At 43.2% G+C, this 16,943-nt stretch overlaps 1 protein-coding gene and 10 non-coding genes across 11 annotated transcripts in view; all 11 read right to left on the bottom strand.

Annotated features, from left to right (window-relative positions):
- mfsd4aa (major facilitator superfamily domain containing 4Aa) overlaps window positions 1–16,943 on the bottom strand; it is a 46,389-nt gene that overhangs the window by 28,959 nt on the left and 487 nt on the right. Inside the window, exons 2-6 of the mRNA XM_035632822.2 lie at window positions 15,062–15,260; window positions 14,072–14,326; window positions 11,758–11,887; window positions 11,562–11,677; window positions 10,838–11,011 (exon numbers count right to left, since the gene is read on the bottom strand). Coding sequence (XP_035488715.2) covers window positions 10,838–11,011; window positions 11,562–11,677; window positions 11,758–11,887; window positions 14,072–14,326; window positions 15,062–15,260 — 874 coding nt within the window. The remainder of the gene's footprint in view (window positions 1–10,837; window positions 11,012–11,561; window positions 11,678–11,757; window positions 11,888–14,071; window positions 14,327–15,061; window positions 15,261–16,943) is intronic.
- Window positions 222–294, bottom strand: trnaf-gaa. Its single transcript has one exon. It is a non-coding gene; the product is annotated as a tRNA-Phe (tRNA).
- On the bottom strand, window positions 915–987 carry trnaf-gaa. Its single transcript has one exon. It is a non-coding gene; the product is annotated as a tRNA-Phe (tRNA).
- Window positions 2,070–2,142, bottom strand: trnaf-gaa. The gene has a single exon. It is a non-coding gene; the product is annotated as a tRNA-Phe (tRNA).
- trnaf-gaa lies at window positions 2,762–2,834 on the bottom strand. Its single transcript has one exon. It is a non-coding gene; the product is annotated as a tRNA-Phe (tRNA).
- On the bottom strand, window positions 3,685–3,757 carry trnaf-gaa. Its single transcript has one exon. It is a non-coding gene; the product is annotated as a tRNA-Phe (tRNA).
- trnaf-gaa lies at window positions 4,375–4,467 on the bottom strand. Its single transcript has 2 exons — window positions 4,431–4,467; window positions 4,375–4,410 (listed from the first exon to the last, which is right to left on the bottom strand). It is a non-coding gene; the product is annotated as a tRNA-Phe (tRNA).
- trnaf-gaa lies at window positions 5,318–5,410 on the bottom strand. The gene is made up of 2 exons: window positions 5,374–5,410; window positions 5,318–5,353 (listed from the first exon to the last, which is right to left on the bottom strand). It is a non-coding gene; the product is annotated as a tRNA-Phe (tRNA).
- On the bottom strand, window positions 6,493–6,565 carry trnaf-gaa. Its single transcript has one exon. It is a non-coding gene; the product is annotated as a tRNA-Phe (tRNA).
- trnaf-gaa lies at window positions 7,877–7,949 on the bottom strand. The gene has a single exon. It is a non-coding gene; the product is annotated as a tRNA-Phe (tRNA).
- trnaf-gaa lies at window positions 9,263–9,335 on the bottom strand. The gene has a single exon. It is a non-coding gene; the product is annotated as a tRNA-Phe (tRNA).

Here is a 16,943-nt window from a genome sequence, read left to right as displayed (position 1 = left end):
CCCAACTCACTATGAAAGTTGTAGGCATTTTTATAGTGAGTGGGGGCTGAAGCCTTGACAATGACTTTACTAACCTCTTGTCTTGACTACAGGTAGCATAGAACGCTGCATTGCCACCTTAACCAGACTGGGGTCCAAAGTGAGCCCATGAAGACAAGTGACACTCCGACAAAGTTCCCACATTATTATTAGTCATCATCATTAAAGGACAGCTCGTCAGCTGCCGAAACCCGGGATCGAACCAGGGACCTTTAGATCTTCAGTCTAACGCTCTCCCAACTGAGCTATTTCGGCCCTTTGAACTTGAACTACGGAGGCTAAAAAATGCAAAATGCCTACAGTTTTTAGCGATCATTTCAGCAAACATGGTGGGGTTGGTGCAACCTAACATACATTCACCCTGACGTTGATGCCCAGTTGGTAATATGTCCATAAAAACACTGTTAATCTGCTAGCCAGACCAAGCAAGGAATCAGGGACATTTAGATCTTCAGTCCAATGCGCTCTTAAATCAGCTATTTGACCCTCCAAAGAGCAATTACGGAGGCTACCTGGTGCAAATAAGCTAAAGTTTTAGTAATCCTTTACGAATCATAAAAGGGCTAGTGGAACATTACCATACCTTACACCTGACATTGAAGAGTCATGAAAAGAACACCTCTATGTGCCCAAAAGCAACAAATAGCTTCAGCCCTCAACTCACTATGAAAGTTGTAGGCATTTTTATAGTGAGTGGGGGCTGAAGCCTTGAGAATGACTTTACTAACCTCTTGTCTTGACTACAGGTAGCATAGAACGCTGCGTTGCCACCTTAACCAGACTGGGGTCCAAAGTGAGCCCATGAAGACAAGTGACACTCCGACAAAGTTCCCACATTATTATTAGTCATCATCATTAAAGGACAACTCGTCAGCTGCCCAAACCCGGGATCGAACCAGGGACCTTTAGATCTTCAGTCTAACGCTCTCCCAACTGAGCTATCTCGGCCCTGTAAACTTGAACTACGGAGGCTAACCGATGCAAAATGCCTACAGTTTTTAGCAATCATTTCAGCAAACATGGTGGGGTTGGTGCAACCTAACATACATTCACCCTGACGTTGATGCCCAGTTGGTAATATGTCCATAAAAACACTGATAATCTGCTAGCCAGACCAAGCAAGGAATCAGGGACATTTAGATCTTCAGTCCAATGCGCTCTTAAATCAGCTATTTAACTCTCGAAAGAGCAATTACGGAGGATACGTGGTGCAAATAAGCTAAAGTTGTAGTAATCCTTTACGAATCATAAAAGGGCTAGTGGAACATTACCATACCTTACACCTGACATTGAAGATTCATGAAAAGAACACCTCTATGTGCCCAAAAGCAACAAATAGCTTCAGCCCCCACTCACTATGAAAGTTGTAGGCACTTTCATAGTGAGTGGGGGCTGAAGCCTTGACAATGACTTTACTAACCTCTTGTCTTGACTACAGGTAGCATAGAACGCTGCATTGCCACCTTAACCAGACTGGGGTCCAAAGTGAGCCCATGACAACAAGTGACACTCCGACAAAGTTCCCACATTATTATTAGTCATCATCATTAAAGGACAGCTCGTCAGCTGCCGAAACCCAGGATCGAACCAAGGACCTTTCGATCGTCAGTCCAATGCCCTTCTGAAATCAGCTATTTGATTCTCGAAAGAGCAATTACGGAGGCTACCTGGTGCAAATAAGATAAAGTTGTAGTAATCCTTTACGAATCATAAAAGGGCTAGTGGAACATTACCATACCTTACACCTGACATTGAAGAGTCATGAAAAGAACACCTCTATGTGCCAAAAAGCAAAAAATAGCTTCAGCCCCCAACTCACTATGAAAGTTGTAGGCATTTTTATAGTGAGTGTGGGCTGAAGCCTTGAGAATGACTTTACTAACCTCTTGTCTTGACTACAGGTAGCATAGAACGCTGCGTTGCCACCTTAACCAGACTGGGGTCCAAAGTGAGCCCATGAAGACAAGTGACCGTCCGACAAAGTTCCCACATTATTATTAGTCATCATCATTAAAGGACAGCTCGTCAGCTGCCGAAACCCGGGATCGAACCAGGGACCTTTAGATCTTCAGTCTAACGCTCTCCCAACTGAGCTATTTCGGCCCTGTAAACTTGAACTACGGAGGCTACGCGATGCAAAATGCCTACAGTTTTTAGCAATCATTTCAGCAAACATGGTGGGGTTGGTGCAACCTAACATACATTCACCCTGACGTTGATGCCCAGTTGGTAATATGTCCATAAAAACACTGATAATCTGCTAGCCAGACCAAGCAAGGAATCAGGGAACTTTCGATCTTCAGTCCAATGCGCTCTTAAATCAGCTATTTAACTCTCGAAAGAGCAATTACGGAGGCTACGTGGTGCAAATAAGCTAAAGTTGTAGTAATCCTTTACGAATCATAAAAGGGCTAGTGGAACATTACCATACCTTACACCTGACATTGAAGATTCATGAAAAGAACACCTCTATGTGCCCAAAAGCAACAAATAGCTTCAGCCCCCACTCACTATTAAAGTTGTAGGCACTTTCATAGTGAGTGGGGGCTGAAGCCTTGACAATGACTTTACTAACCTCTTGTCTTGACTACACGTAGCATAGAACGCTGCATTGCCACCTTAACCAGACTGGGGTCCAAAGTGAGCCCATGAAGACAAGTGACACTCCGACAAATTTCCCACATTATTATTAGTCATCATCATTAAAGGACAGCTCGTCAGCTGCCGAAACCCGGGATCGAACCAGGGACCTTTAGATCTTCAGTCTAACGCTCTCCCAACTGAGCTATTTCGGCCCTGTAAACTTGAACTACGGAGGCTAAGTGATGCAAAATGCCTACAGTTTTTAGCAATCATTTCAGCAAACATGGTGGGGTTGGTGCAACCTAACATACATTCACCCTGACGTTGATGCCCAGTTGGTAATATGTCCATAAAAACACTGATAATCTGCTAGCCAAACCAAGCAAGGAATCAGGGACCTTTAGATCTTCAGTCTAACGCTCTCCCAACTGAGCTATTTCGGCCCTGTAAACTTGAACTACGGAGGCTACGCCATGCAAAATGCCTTCAGTTTTCAGCAATCATTTCAGCAAACATGGTGGGGTTGGTGCAACCTTAACATACATTCCCCCTGACGTTGATGCCCCGTTGGTAATACGTCCATAAAACACTGATAATCTGCTGGCCAGACCAAGCAAGGAATCAGGGACCTTTCGATCTTCAGTCCAATGCACTCTTAAATCAGCTATTTGACCCTCCAAAGAGCAATTACGGAGGCTACCTGGTGCAAATAAGCTAAAGTTTTAGTAATCCTTTACGAATCATAAAAGGGCTAGTGGAACATTACCATACCTTACACCTGACATTGAAGAGTCATGAAAAGAACACCTCTATGTGCCCAAAAGCAACAAATAGCTTCAGCCCCCACTCACTATGAAAGTTGTAGGCACTTTCATAGTGAGTGGGGGCTGAAGCCTTGACAATGACTTTACTAACCTCTTGTCTTGACTACACGTAGCATAGAACGCTGCATTGCCACCTTAACCAGACTGGGGTCCAAAGTGAGCCCATGAAGACAAGTGACACTCCGACAAAGTTCCCACATTATTATTAGTCATCATCATTAGAGGACAGCTCGTCAGCTGCCGAAACCCGGGATCGAACCAGGGACCTTTAGATCTTCAGTCTAACGCTCTCCCAACTGAGCTATTTCGACCCTGTAAACTTGAACTACGGAGGCTAAAAATCCAAAATGCCTACAGTTTTTAGCAATCATTTCAGCAAACATGGTGGGGTTGGTGCAACCTAACATACATTCACCCTGACGTTGATGCCCAGTTGGTAATATGTCCATAAAAACACTGATAATCTGCTAGCCAGACCAAGCAAGGAATCAGGGACCTTTCGATCTTCAGTCCAATGCGCTTAAATCAGCTATTTGACCCTCCAAAGAGCAATTACGGAGGCTACCTGGTGCAAATAAGCTAAAGTTTTAGTAATCCTTTACGAATCATAAAAGGGCTAGTGGAACATTACCATACCTTACACCTGACATTGAAGAGTCATGAAAAGAACACCTCTATGTGCCCAAAAGCAACAAATAGCTTCAGCCCCCAACTCACTATGAAAGTTGTAGGCATTTTTATAGTGAGTGGGGGCTGAAGCCTTGACAATGACTTTACTAACCTCTTGTCTTGACTACAGGTAGCATAGAACGCTGCATTGCCACCTTAACCAGACTGGGGTCCAAAGTGAGCCCATGAAGACAAGTGACACTCCGACAAAGTTCCCACATTATTATTAGTCATCATCATTAAAGGACAGCTCGTCAGCTGCCGAAACCCGGGATCGAACCAGGGACCTTTAGATCAAACCACGGACCTTTAGATCTTCAGTCTAACGGTCTCCCAACTGAGCTATTTCGGCCCTGTAAACTTGAACTACGGAGGCTAACCGATGCAAAATGCCTACAGTTTTTAGCAATCATTTCAGCAAACATGGTGGGGTTGGTGCAACCTAACATACATTCACCCTGACGTTGATGCCCAGTTGGTAATATGTCCATAAAAACACTGATAATCTGCTAGCCAAACCAAGCAAGGAATCAGGGACCTTTAGATCTTCAGTCTAACGCTCTCCCAACTGAGCTATTTCGGCCCTGTAAACTTGAACTACGGAGGCTACGCCATGCAAAATGCCTTCAGTTTTCAGCAATCATTTCAGCAAACATGGTGGGGTTGGTGCAACCTTAACATACATTCCCCCTGACGTTGATGCCCCGTTGGTAATATGTCCATAAAACACTGATAATCTGCTGGCCAGACCAAGCAAGGAATCAGGGACCTTTCGATCTTCAGTCCAATGCACTCTTAAATCAGCTATTTGACCCTCCAAAGAGCAATTACGGAGGCTACGTGGTGCAAATAAGCTAAAGTTTTAGTAATCCTTTACGAATCATAAAAGGGCTAGTGGAACATTACCATACCTTACACCTGACATTGAAGAGTCATGAAAAGAACACCTCTATGTGCCCAAAAGCAACAAATAGCTTCAGCCCCCACTCACTATGAAAGTTGTAGGCACTTTCATAGTGAGTGGGGGCTGAAGCCTTGACAATGACTTTACTAACCTCTTGTCTTGACTACACGTAGCATAGAACGCTGCATTGCCACCTTAACCAGACTGGGGTCCAAAGTGAGCCCATGAAGACAAGTGACACTCCGACAAAGTTCCCACATTATTATTAGTCATCATCATTAGAGGACAGCTCGTCAGCTGCCGAAACCCGGGATCGAACCAGGGACCTTTAGATCGAACCAGGGACCTTTAGATCTTCAGTCTAACGCTCTCCCAACTGAGCTATTTCGGCCCTGTAAACTTGAACTACGGAGGATAACCGATGCAAAATGCCTACAGTTTTTAGCAATCATTTCAGCAAACATGGTGGGGTTGGTGCAACCTAACATACATTCACCCTGACGTTGATGCCCAGTCGGTAATATGTCCATAAAAACACTGATAATCTGCTAGCTAGACCAAGCAAGGAATCAGGGACATTTAGATCTTCAGTCCAATGCGCTCTTAAATCAGCTATTTAACTCTCGAAAGAGCAATTACGGAGGCTACGTGGTGCAAATAAGCTAAAGTTTTAGTAATCCTTTACGAATCATAAAAGGGCTAGTGGAACATTACCATACCTTACACCTGACATTGAAGAGTCATGAAAAGAACACCTCTATGTGCCCAAAAGCAACAAATAGCTTCAGCCCTCAACTCACTATGAAAGTTGTAGGCATTTTTATAGTGAGTGGGGGCTGAAGCCTTGACAATGACTTTACTAACCTCTTGTCTTGACTACAGGTAGCATAGAACGCTGCGTTTCCACCTTAACCAGACTGGGGTCCAAAGTGAGCCCATGAAGACAAGTGACACTCCGACAAAGTTCCCACATTATTATTAGTCATCATCATTAAAGGACAGCTCGTCAGCTGCCGAAACCCAGGATTGAACCAAGGACCTTTCGATCGTCAGTCCAATGCCCTCTGAAATCAGCTATTTGATTCTCGAAAGAGCAATTACGGAGGCTACCTGGTGCAAATAAGATAAAGTTGTAGTAATCCTTTACGAATCATAAAAGGGCTAGTGGAACATTACCATACCTTACACCTGACATTGAAGAGTCATGAAAAGAACACCTCTATGTGCCCAAAAGCAACAAATAGCTTCAGCCCCCAACTCACTATGAAAGTTGTAGGCATTTTTATAGTGAGTGGGGGCTGAAGCCTTGACAATGACTTTACTAACCTCTTGTCTTGACTACAGGTAGCATAGAACGCTGCATTGCCACCTTAACCAGACTGGGGTCCAAAGTGAGCCCATGAAGACAAGTGACCCTCCGACAAAGTTCCCACATTATTATTAGTCATCATCGTTAAAGGACAGCTCGTCAGCTGCCGAAACCCGGGATCGAACCAGGGACCTTTAGATCTTCAGTCTAACGCTCTCCCAACTGAGCTATTTCGGCCCTGTAAACTTGAACTACGGAGGCTAACAAATCCAAAATGCCTAAAGTTTTTAGCAATCATTTCAGCAAACATGGTGGGGTTGGTGCAACCTAACATACATTCACCCTGACGTTGATGCCCAGTTGGTAATACGTCCATAAAACACTGATAATCTGCTGGCCAAACCAAGCAAGGAATCAGGGACCTTTAGATCTTCAGTCTAACGCTCTCCCAACTGAGCTATTTCGGCACTGTAAACTTGAACTACGGAGGCTACGCCATGCAAAATGCCTTCAGTTTTCAGCAATCATTTCAGCAAACATGGTGGGGTTGGTGCAACCTTAACATACATTCCCCCTGACGTTGATGCCCCGTTGGTAATACGTCCATAAAACACTGATAATCTGCTGGCCAGACCAAGCAAGGAATCAGGGACCTTTCGATCTTCAGTCCAATGCGCTCTTAAATCAGCTATTTGACCCTCCAAAGAGCAATTACGGAGGCTACCTGGTGCAAATAAGCTAAAGTTGTAGTAATCCTTTACGAATCATAAAAGGGCTAGTGGAACATTACCATACCTTACACCTGACATTGAAGAGTCATGAAAAGAACACCTCTATGTGCCCAAAAGCAACAAATAGCTTCAGCCCCCACTCACTATGAAAGTTGTAGGCACTTTCATAGTGAGTGGGGGCTGAAGCCTTGAGAATGACTTTACTAACCTCTTGTCTTGACTACAGGTAGCATAGAACGCTGCATTGCCACCTTAACCAGACTGGGGTCCAAAGTGAGCCCATGAAAACAAGTGACACTCCGACAAAGTTCCCACATTATTATTAGTCATCATCATTAAAGGACAGCTCGTCAGCTGCCGAAACCCGGGATCGAACCAGGGACCTTTCGATCGTCAGTCCAATGCCCTCTGAAATCAGCTATTTGATTCTCGAAAGAGCAATTACGGAGGCTACCTGGTGCAAATAAGCTAAAGTTGTAGTAATCCTTTACGAATCATAAAAGGGCTAGTGGAACATTACCATACCTTACACCTGACATTGAAGAGTCATGAAAAGAACACCTCTATGTGCCCAAAAGCAACAAATAGCTTCAGCCCTCAACTCACTATGAAAGTTGTAGGCATTTTTATAGTGAGTGGGGGCTGAAGCCTTGACAATGACTTTACTAACCTCTTGTCTTGACTACAGGTAGCATAGAACGCTGCATTGCCACCTTAACCAGACTGGGGTCCAAAGTGAGCCCATGAAGACAAGTGACACTCCGACAAAGTTCCCACATTATTATTAGTCATCATCATTAAAGGACAGCTCGTCAGCTGCCGAAACCCGGGATCGAACCAGGGACCTTTAGATCTTCAGTCTGACGCTCTCCCAACTGAGCTATTTCGGCCCTGTAAACTTGAACTACGGAGGCTACGCGATGCAAAATGCCTACAGTTTTTAGCAATCATTTCAGCAAACATGGTGGGGTTGGTGCAACCTAACATACATTCACCCTGACGTTGATGCCCAGTTGGTAATATGTCCATAAAAACACTGATAATCTGCTAGCCAAACCAAGCAAGGAATCAGGGACCTTTAGATCTTCAGTCTAACGCTCTCCCAACTGAGCTATTTCGGCACTGTAAACTTGAACTACGGAGGCTACGCCATGCAAAATGCCTTCAGTTTTCAGCAATCATTTCAGCAAACATGGTGGGGTTGGTGCAACCTTAACATACATTCCCCCTGACGTTGATGCCCCGTTGGTAATACGTCCATAAAACACTGATAATCTGCTGGCCAGACCAAGCAAGGAATCAGGGACCTTTCGATCTTCAGTCCAATGCGCTCTTAAATCAGCTATTTGACCCTCCAAAGAGCAATTACGGAGGCTACCTGGTGCAAATAAGCTAAAGTTGTAGTAATCCTTTACGAATCATAAAAGGGCTAGTGGAACATTACCATACCTTACACCTGACATTGAAGAGTCATGAAAAGAACACCTCTATGTGCCCAAAAGCAACAAATAGCTTCAGCCCTCAACTCACTATGAAAGTTGTAGGCACTTTCATAGTGAGTGGGGGCTGAAGCCTTGACAATGACTTTACTAACCTCTTGTCTTGACTACAGGTAGCATAGAATGCTGCATTGCCACCTTAACCAGACTGGGGTCCAAAGTGAGCCCATGACAACAAGTGACACTCCGACAAAGTTCCCACATTATTATTAGTCATCATCATTAAAGGACAGCTCGTCAGCTGCCGAAACCCAGGATTGAACCAAGGACCTTTCGATCGTCAGTCCAATGCCCTCTGAAATCAGCTATTTGATTCTCGAAAGAGCAATTACGGAGGCTACCTGGTGCAAATAAGATAAAGTTGTAGTAATCCTTTACGAATCATAAAAGGGCTAGTGGAACATTACCATACCTTACACCTGACATTGAAGAGTCATGAAAAGAACACCTCTATGTGCCCAAAAGCAACAAATAGCTTCAGCCCCCAACTCACTATGAAAGTTGTAGGCATTTTTATAGTGAGTGGGGGCTGAAGCCTTGACAATGACTTTACTAACCTCTTGTCTTGACTACAGGTAGCATAGAACGCTGCATTGCCACCTTAACCAGACTGGGGTCCAAAGTGAGCCCATGAAGACAAGTGACACTCCGACAAAGTTCCCACATTATTATTAGTCATCATCATTAAAGGACAGCTCGTCAGCTGCCGAAACCCGGGATCGAACCAGGGACCTTTAGATCTTCAGTCTAACGCTCTCCCAACTGAGCTATTTCGGCCCTGTAAACTTGAACTACGGAGGCTTAGTGATGCAAAATGCCTACAGTTTTTAGCAATCATTTCAGCAAACATAGTGGGGTTGGTACAACCTTAACATATATTCACCCTGACGTTGATGCCCCGTTGGTAATACGTCCATAAAACACTGATAATCTGCTAGCCAGACCAAGCAAGGAATCAGGGACCTTTCGATCTTCAGTCCAATGTGCTCTTAAATCAGCTATTTGACTCTCAAAAGAGCAATTACGGAGCCTACGTGGTGCAAATAAGCTAAAGTTTTAGTAATCCTTTACGAATCATAAAGGGGCTAGTGGAACATTACCATACCTTACCCCTGACATTAAATACTTATAAAATCGAACCAGGGACCTTTAGATCTTCAGTCTAATGCCTCCCATACACTAGACAATTTTGAGAAGACACTGAAAAGACTTTTAAACACCCTCTCACATCTAAAGACAATTTGTCATTAGTCACAGAACTCTCATGATTTTATACAGACAATGGAAATGTGTCTACAACAGTGAAATCCCTTGAAAGTCGTTAGGTGTAAGGACGGCATAACTTTCTGTTTAAAGGCACTTTCATATTGTGTGGGGACTGAAGCCTTGAGTGAAGAGCAGGACATTATTTACATCTCGTCTTGACTACAGGTAGTAAAGAATTCCGCCTCTCGCCCAATGTCAGCTGGGATTGGCTCCGCCCCCCCCCATGACCCTTAATGGATAAAGCAGTATAATAATGGATAATGGATGTATGGATGGAACACTACGTTCTTGAGGTTGTTGATAAAGGAGTGTTCGTAGCAAAGGGCAGCCATGAATTTAGATACAGATTTGATTTTAAGCAGAATATTCAAGGTTATATATAAGGCTAGGAAATGTTTTGCTTGGACTGATGATGAGGACGAAGTGTTGGCAAAACTAGTAATTTGTTATACATATTTTATTTCCAGGTCTTTGAGTTGTGATTGATAACGCCCCATTAGCAACTGACTGCGGATGTTCTTGTCATTGTTTCCTAAATAAAGTGTTCAAGACTATAACATTACTCTGGATTTTTCAAACTAAAACAAGGCCAGGAGAATTTACAAAAATAGCTGTTTTAGGGGTTCAAATACTCTGGATTAGTGTGGAGGCCAGGCATAATTGTAGCAAAACTGATCCACACTAAAACTAAATTGATATTACTGTGCATGTAGCCATAGAACTTGACCTGTGTGTGGATAACCCAAGACCAATTATGATCGGGGCTTTAGACTGCTGAGGATGACAAAGCAGTTGAATCTGGGCTTCGGAGCCTGCTGTTTGTATACATACATGTACAGTAACCCCCTCTCAGTAATGCAATCTCTCTTTTTTCTGTGTATTAACCAGCGCAAATATTTAGTTGTATAGCTATGTTTGATGTTTACCTATTCATCTATTTTCACACTGAACTGTAATTCAAAGTAGTCTTTTCCCTTTAAGGTGGATTTGTCTATTCAATGTGTTTTCCATACCAGACTGATGGTGAGTAGCCTGGGTGCAGTGTATCTGTAGGACAGGTAGATGAAGGCCAATCTTCCTGCTGTGATGGAGGCCCAAAATATACTGTCCAGACAGCCAGCAGTCTTATGACCCATCAGCAGAGGAGGGGAGACAGCGTAGGTGTACACGAAACCAGCGTATGAGCCCTGCATGCCAAGAACCATAGACGGAGGTTAGCACAGAGCAAAGGTCTTTAAGACTGACATCAAATTTGCTTTCACACATTCACTGCAACCTCAAACTTATCTAGACATTACCCAAAGCAGTTGGGAGAATGCAAATGTCTGAAACAGTTGTAATGGACATTGGATGGACATTACTCTGGCAGCTCCCTGATGCAAAGACAATATAATGCCCTTGAGTGACTAGGGCAGTACACGGTCATTGTCTTAAGAATTTACAGCAAGTGGGTGTGTTGATTATGTTTCTTTTATGTGTCTCGCACAAAATTGGAAGAAAGAAGGGTCATTTACACAGATATGACAATGAAAATGTTTAAGTGGAGAGACAACGAGCACCATACATTTTGCACCATGTCGACGGCATGTACGACTCTGCACCCGAACCAGCAGGTGAGAAGGGAACTGACATCGCCTGTTGTGTGCTGTGTGTGCGAAAGGGGCCACTTTGGACAATTTCTGGACCCGATTCTCCTGACATTGCCTGGAGCTCGTGTGTGTAGTGCAGAAGTCTCACAATGATCCCATCGGTGAGGAAGAGGATGGCTCCGCCTAGGGCATGAAGGATGAAGAAAGTAGCAGGGCGATCCCGGAGTTTGGCAGGGTTACAGCAGCAACACCCACTCAGGTGTCCTTGAAGGAAAGGGACACTAAGACATTTGCCACTTCATTTGAATAGTTTGGTCACAAACACACAATCACACACACATTACCTTGGCTACCGTCCCTGACGGCGCTCGTGCTGCACTGCGAGTCCTTGTCCAGCAGACGTGGACTGTTGTCAAAGCAAGGCAGAAATCTCTCGTGGTACATCAGTGTGAGCACTGCTGCTGGCACAGGGAGCTGGTAAAACACACACAGACATTTGTTAACTAACCTAACAGTCAACGCATCCTGTCAGCTGATCCTGTTCGCCTTCTGCTCGGAAAAGATCCATTTCAAAAAGAAAAACACTCAAAGCTTTTAGTTTCATCTGAGGGGCAATAGCATGGCTCATAGTCATCCAAAAAAAAGGCACTGATTCTTAGAACAGAACTGAATAAACACAATTGTCAGAGCAACAAGAGTGTTTGAATTTAATTCCATTAAGATCATTTGGATATGATATTGTTTAACACTGCATGGCAAGTCTGGTCATGGGATAGGTAAATGATAGAATTATGAGCTATTAAAAAATGTCTTCCTGCAAAGGCTAACAAGAAATAAGTTGAGTCAGTGCGTTTGAGGGCTATTTTTTTCATGTTGGCCTAGAGGTCCAAGATGACATTAGCATCGCCAGCTTATAAATTTTAAATTTCACAATGACAACAACTGCATTTGTTTGACTGTACTATCGGCTCTTTTTCATCACCCCACATCCCAAGTTGCAAACATGCTGAGCTTTAAAAGTTTTCAGTAAGAGCAGATGGTGGACCACATGAAAACTGATTATCAGAAATCGCTTGCTCTTTCGTGGCCATGCAAGCAATGTGGCTCTGGGAGAGGCAGCAGTTGCCCATTTACAGTTGGTACAGTCGGTAGAACGCAGCAGCAAGACTTCTTTCAAACACTCGACAGAGAGAACGCATCACTCCAGTACTCGCAGAACTACACTGGCACACCGTCCGCTACAGAATACAGTTCAAAAAATTCTGATCCCTTTTAAATCACTACATGGTCTGGCTCCACTTTATATCTCATAATCTTTAACCCTTAACTCGTCTTAGAGAACCCCAAGATCAGAGAAACAGATGTTATTAAAAGTCCCACGATCCAGGCTCGAAAAAAAAAAAGAGGTGGGGGGGTCATTGGGGACATTAATGGTGTGTGGAAGAGCTTATTTTGAGCTGTGTTAAAATAAATTTGAACAATCATTCTAAAATAATGCTTAAATGTAGAATAAATCAGGAAACAGAGGTCAAACTTCCCCCAGTAAAAGTGCAAACAAACTACAACATTTGTGAAACAAAGGTCAAATAATTTGATTTATCAACATAGATGGATGGATTATTTTGTCTGTGATCACCTGTGGTACTATTCAGCAAAAAAAATAAATAGATGTGGGACATTACGCGTAGCAGCCTTTGCAAAGATTTTTACACATATCTCTACAAAAGCATTTCCATTACATGTTATCATTTGGCAGACACTTTTTATCCAAAGTGACTTTATATGTTTCTTCAAATTCATTCAAACTTGATTTTTTTTTTATAAAATGGCCGCCCTACAAACAAATTGGGTCATGTTTTCATAGTTTCAGTTGAAATGAGCCTTCACTCAGGAGGTTGATTTGGAAACACTTTGCAAATTAAAAAAAGGAACTAAAACTAACAATTATAACCTCACTTGTAAAACAACAAAAACAATTTCACTTTGCTCAGTAGAAGAGACTCCTATGTTCACCAAGTGGCCTTTCATAGGATTGCATTATCTGTACTCTTAAGCGAAACACGCAACTAAACCTGCCATGCGGTCGAATTGTCAATTTTGACGACAATTTTGCGGGAAATCCCCCGGATGTCTTTCATCGGCAGCCATGATAAGAGCTGTTCGGATCCTTTAAATGCTTAGGCAAGGTGCTTCAATGCCTTCTTTCCTAGCTCCTTTAGCATAGGGTACACTGGACCTTCCTATGCGAAAGGAAAGGAGGAATAGACACCCCACAATATATTGTGGCAGCGATATTTAACGTGAGGCGCCAAGTACGAACATAAACGATTCAATCCAAAGTAGAAGAAGAAGAAGAACGGTATGAATATGACAGTGAAGGCACACAAGTTACCGTTGCCTATGAAGCATTTTCAACTCATGTCACGCGTTGGTAATGTGGATAAATATAACTGGACAAGAGCTAAGCAAGTTTCATAGCCCATATTATTGTTTTCATTTCAATCCCAACCATGGTAACGAATGCATTTTTCACTTTTTTTTGAGCCAATATTTTTTTGAGCCAATATATTAAAAAGAATCAAATACAGAGGTGTGCATTGTACATATTTCATTGTCAACATCATTCATACAACTCATGTAGAAGTGTCATGAACTCACATTGATAAGAGCCATGATCCAAAAAGCATAGGACACCTTGGTGATGACGACACCCTCAGTGTAAAGAGGGTACTGGGAGGTGTTGTGCAGCGCTGTTGCATGTCCGGAGAGGCTGCTGCGCAGATGTTGCAGGTCCGGCGAAGAGGATGAGTTGGCGGTCCAGTTGGCCGAAAGAACACAGCTGCCATCTGCCAGGAAAGGATCGGCCACCAGGGGGCTCACCAGTGCGCCAAGGCCGATGAAGAAATGCAAGGCCTGGGAAGAGACGTGGACAAAGAACCAAGTACTGACTTAGAAGGGTGCCCAAACCTTTGCCCATGCCACAACTAGTTCTTACCTATTTTTCTTTGCTCATGAAATTGAAAATAACCACGCAGGAATGTGTTGGCAACCTATGACATGTTTACACACTAGTGACAAAGAAACATGAGCGTTCACTTGGAGACCAACAGTTTGTTTTTACTTTCCACCCAACATCTTCACGTTCCTATTTACCCCATTTGCTGTGGCGATTCTGGAAGTGTTTCCAGAGGACACTTAAAATTGATAATAATAATAATAATAATAATAATAATAATAGTAGTAATAAACATTTATAGAGCACTTTTCATTGCTAAAAGCCATCTCAAAGATGCACACGTCTGGATCACATCCAATCACAATGTTAAAATAAATCAAAAACACTTACTTTTTATCTCATTTTCCAACACCACTGACAGAAAGAGGACCTTTAGCGCTGTGAGTCAAAATCCGTGGCAACAACAAGCGTGTCCAGACGGGTGCATCACTTTTAAGTGTCCCCTGGTAAACACTTCGGTTTTGTTGCTCTCAAGGCCGCCGTACTAATATCTTATTGTACTGTGAAAGCTTTTGTAATGGCCCTCATGTACTTTCACATCCACATGTTCAGCGGTTTCCTCTTGAACTCAAAGTTCAGAACAGACACGAACACAGACATCCAAAGCCCCGCACGCCCCCCCGTCCCCCCACCTGCAGGAAGACGGCCGAGTCCTTCTGGTACAGCCTCACCAGCTGCAGGTTGGCGATGGTGTCAATCACCCCCATGGCCTGACCCGCGAATGCCATGGCGACGGACAACAGGACCACGTGGTGACATAGCGGTATGACGGCAAACACCAGCGAGATGATGAGGGTGCAGGACAAGAGAGCTGACAGGGAGGACAGGAGTCTGGAGAAGACGACACAAACACCCAGAGCATTACATTTACGTTGAAATTTAGTTTGAAACAAAGAATCTGCATTTTACTATTTAAATGAATCTACATTGAACATATTCTAAACCTTTACCTACAAGCCATGTTCTCATTTACCTTGCAGACCTCGTTCTTGTTGTTGCAGTAAAGTCACCTTGATGCTCTGCCAATCCTCTCACTTTTATTTACCCACCAGGTTTATCACGAACCGCCACTTTATCTTCACCTCGTATTTCCCCATTCTCTCTTGCCAACTTTTTCCACTCTCCCGCTAACCTTGTCCTACATACACTCTTAGTTTGTTCAAGATACTGTTCCGCATGTGATGAAGGCCTTTCTAATAGAACGGAATATAATAAAGGATGAAAAATTACTGTAAACATATGAACATAATGAGCGGTCATGTTATTCATGTAATGTTGCGTAACATTTAATATAATGTAAGCCAATTTCAAAGAGGGCAAAGGAAAGTTCTCCCTCTCAAGGACGATTTCCATACTTTAGTTAGTATGCACTAATATTTAAGCCGGGAGTTTATATGAAGAGTGTGTGAACCCCTTTGTTTTTTAGCAGTGCTTGCTAACGTGTCAAAAATCACATGATCCGACCGCCGATCTGGCTCAAGTCATGTCTCCATCCACTCCAGCCGGGACAACCGTGTGCACTCCGAATGTCACACATTTGCCAGTCAAATTCAGAATTCCGTCCAACTGTTCGCCGGGGGAACGTCTCAATGACGTGGTGACTGAAATGCTCCGGCTACATCATGTATCTTAAGCGTTGCTTTCATTCTTCCGTCTCAAAAGGCCGGACTGTCGCCGCGAAATCAGTTCAGATGAAATTGGTGAAATTAGATTAAGTTCACAGAAATATTAGCGAGGACGTGGCCTTGATGTCCCCGAACGGCAGCGACACGAACACAGTGTGAGGCTTTTTTTAGAGGTTGAACGACACGAGGGCACACAGGTTTGGTCTAATGTGGAACATGAGCCGGCACAAATTGAACCTAACAAATATGTACATATCATTTATTTGAATAAAACACAGAAATGTAAGCACAGGGAAGAATATACTCTAACACTGAATTATAAGTAAGAATGTGGAGCAGTTTACAATTGCCTTTTTTATTGCCAACATGTGAACAGATTGTAATGTAACTAATTTGTCCAAATTCGGTAATTTTCCCGCATAAACACATTTCTTCATAACGCCGTTGAGACCTAGACCTGCTGCTGCAATAAACAATCCAGCATTTTCGCTTGAAACATTACATGAAATGACAAATTAAATGTCAAAATAGTTCCCATTGACTTTCTATCCTGAGAGACTGATTATCGACTGAATGCTGCAGCCGTGTACGTTCACAGAAGCGAAGGCTGAAAAGAAAGTTACGTTGGTTATTTGTCGCCCTACTCGTGTTCACCCACACACCAATAATATACATACAATAAATATAATATGAATAATTTCCTCTTCTCACAACTTGATCAAAATGCAATATGCGGGGAAATACTGAAGTCAGTCATCCGTTCTGGCCGCACACTGGGCTTGCATTTTTGACAAAGATGACAGTATCACACAAAAGCTCAAAAGAAAGAGCGACAGAGAGAAAGAAAAACAGATGCTTAAAAATGTCTTTTTGAGCAGATAAGGGGCCT

This window comes from Scophthalmus maximus, chromosome 6 (assembly GCF_022379125.1).
Source record: "Scophthalmus maximus strain ysfricsl-2021 chromosome 6, ASM2237912v1, whole genome shotgun sequence".
Lineage (NCBI taxonomy): Eukaryota > Metazoa > Chordata > Actinopteri > Pleuronectiformes > Scophthalmidae > Scophthalmus > Scophthalmus maximus.
Note: the sequence above shows the minus strand (reverse complement) of the source record. Positions and strands in the feature narration are given on the sequence as shown.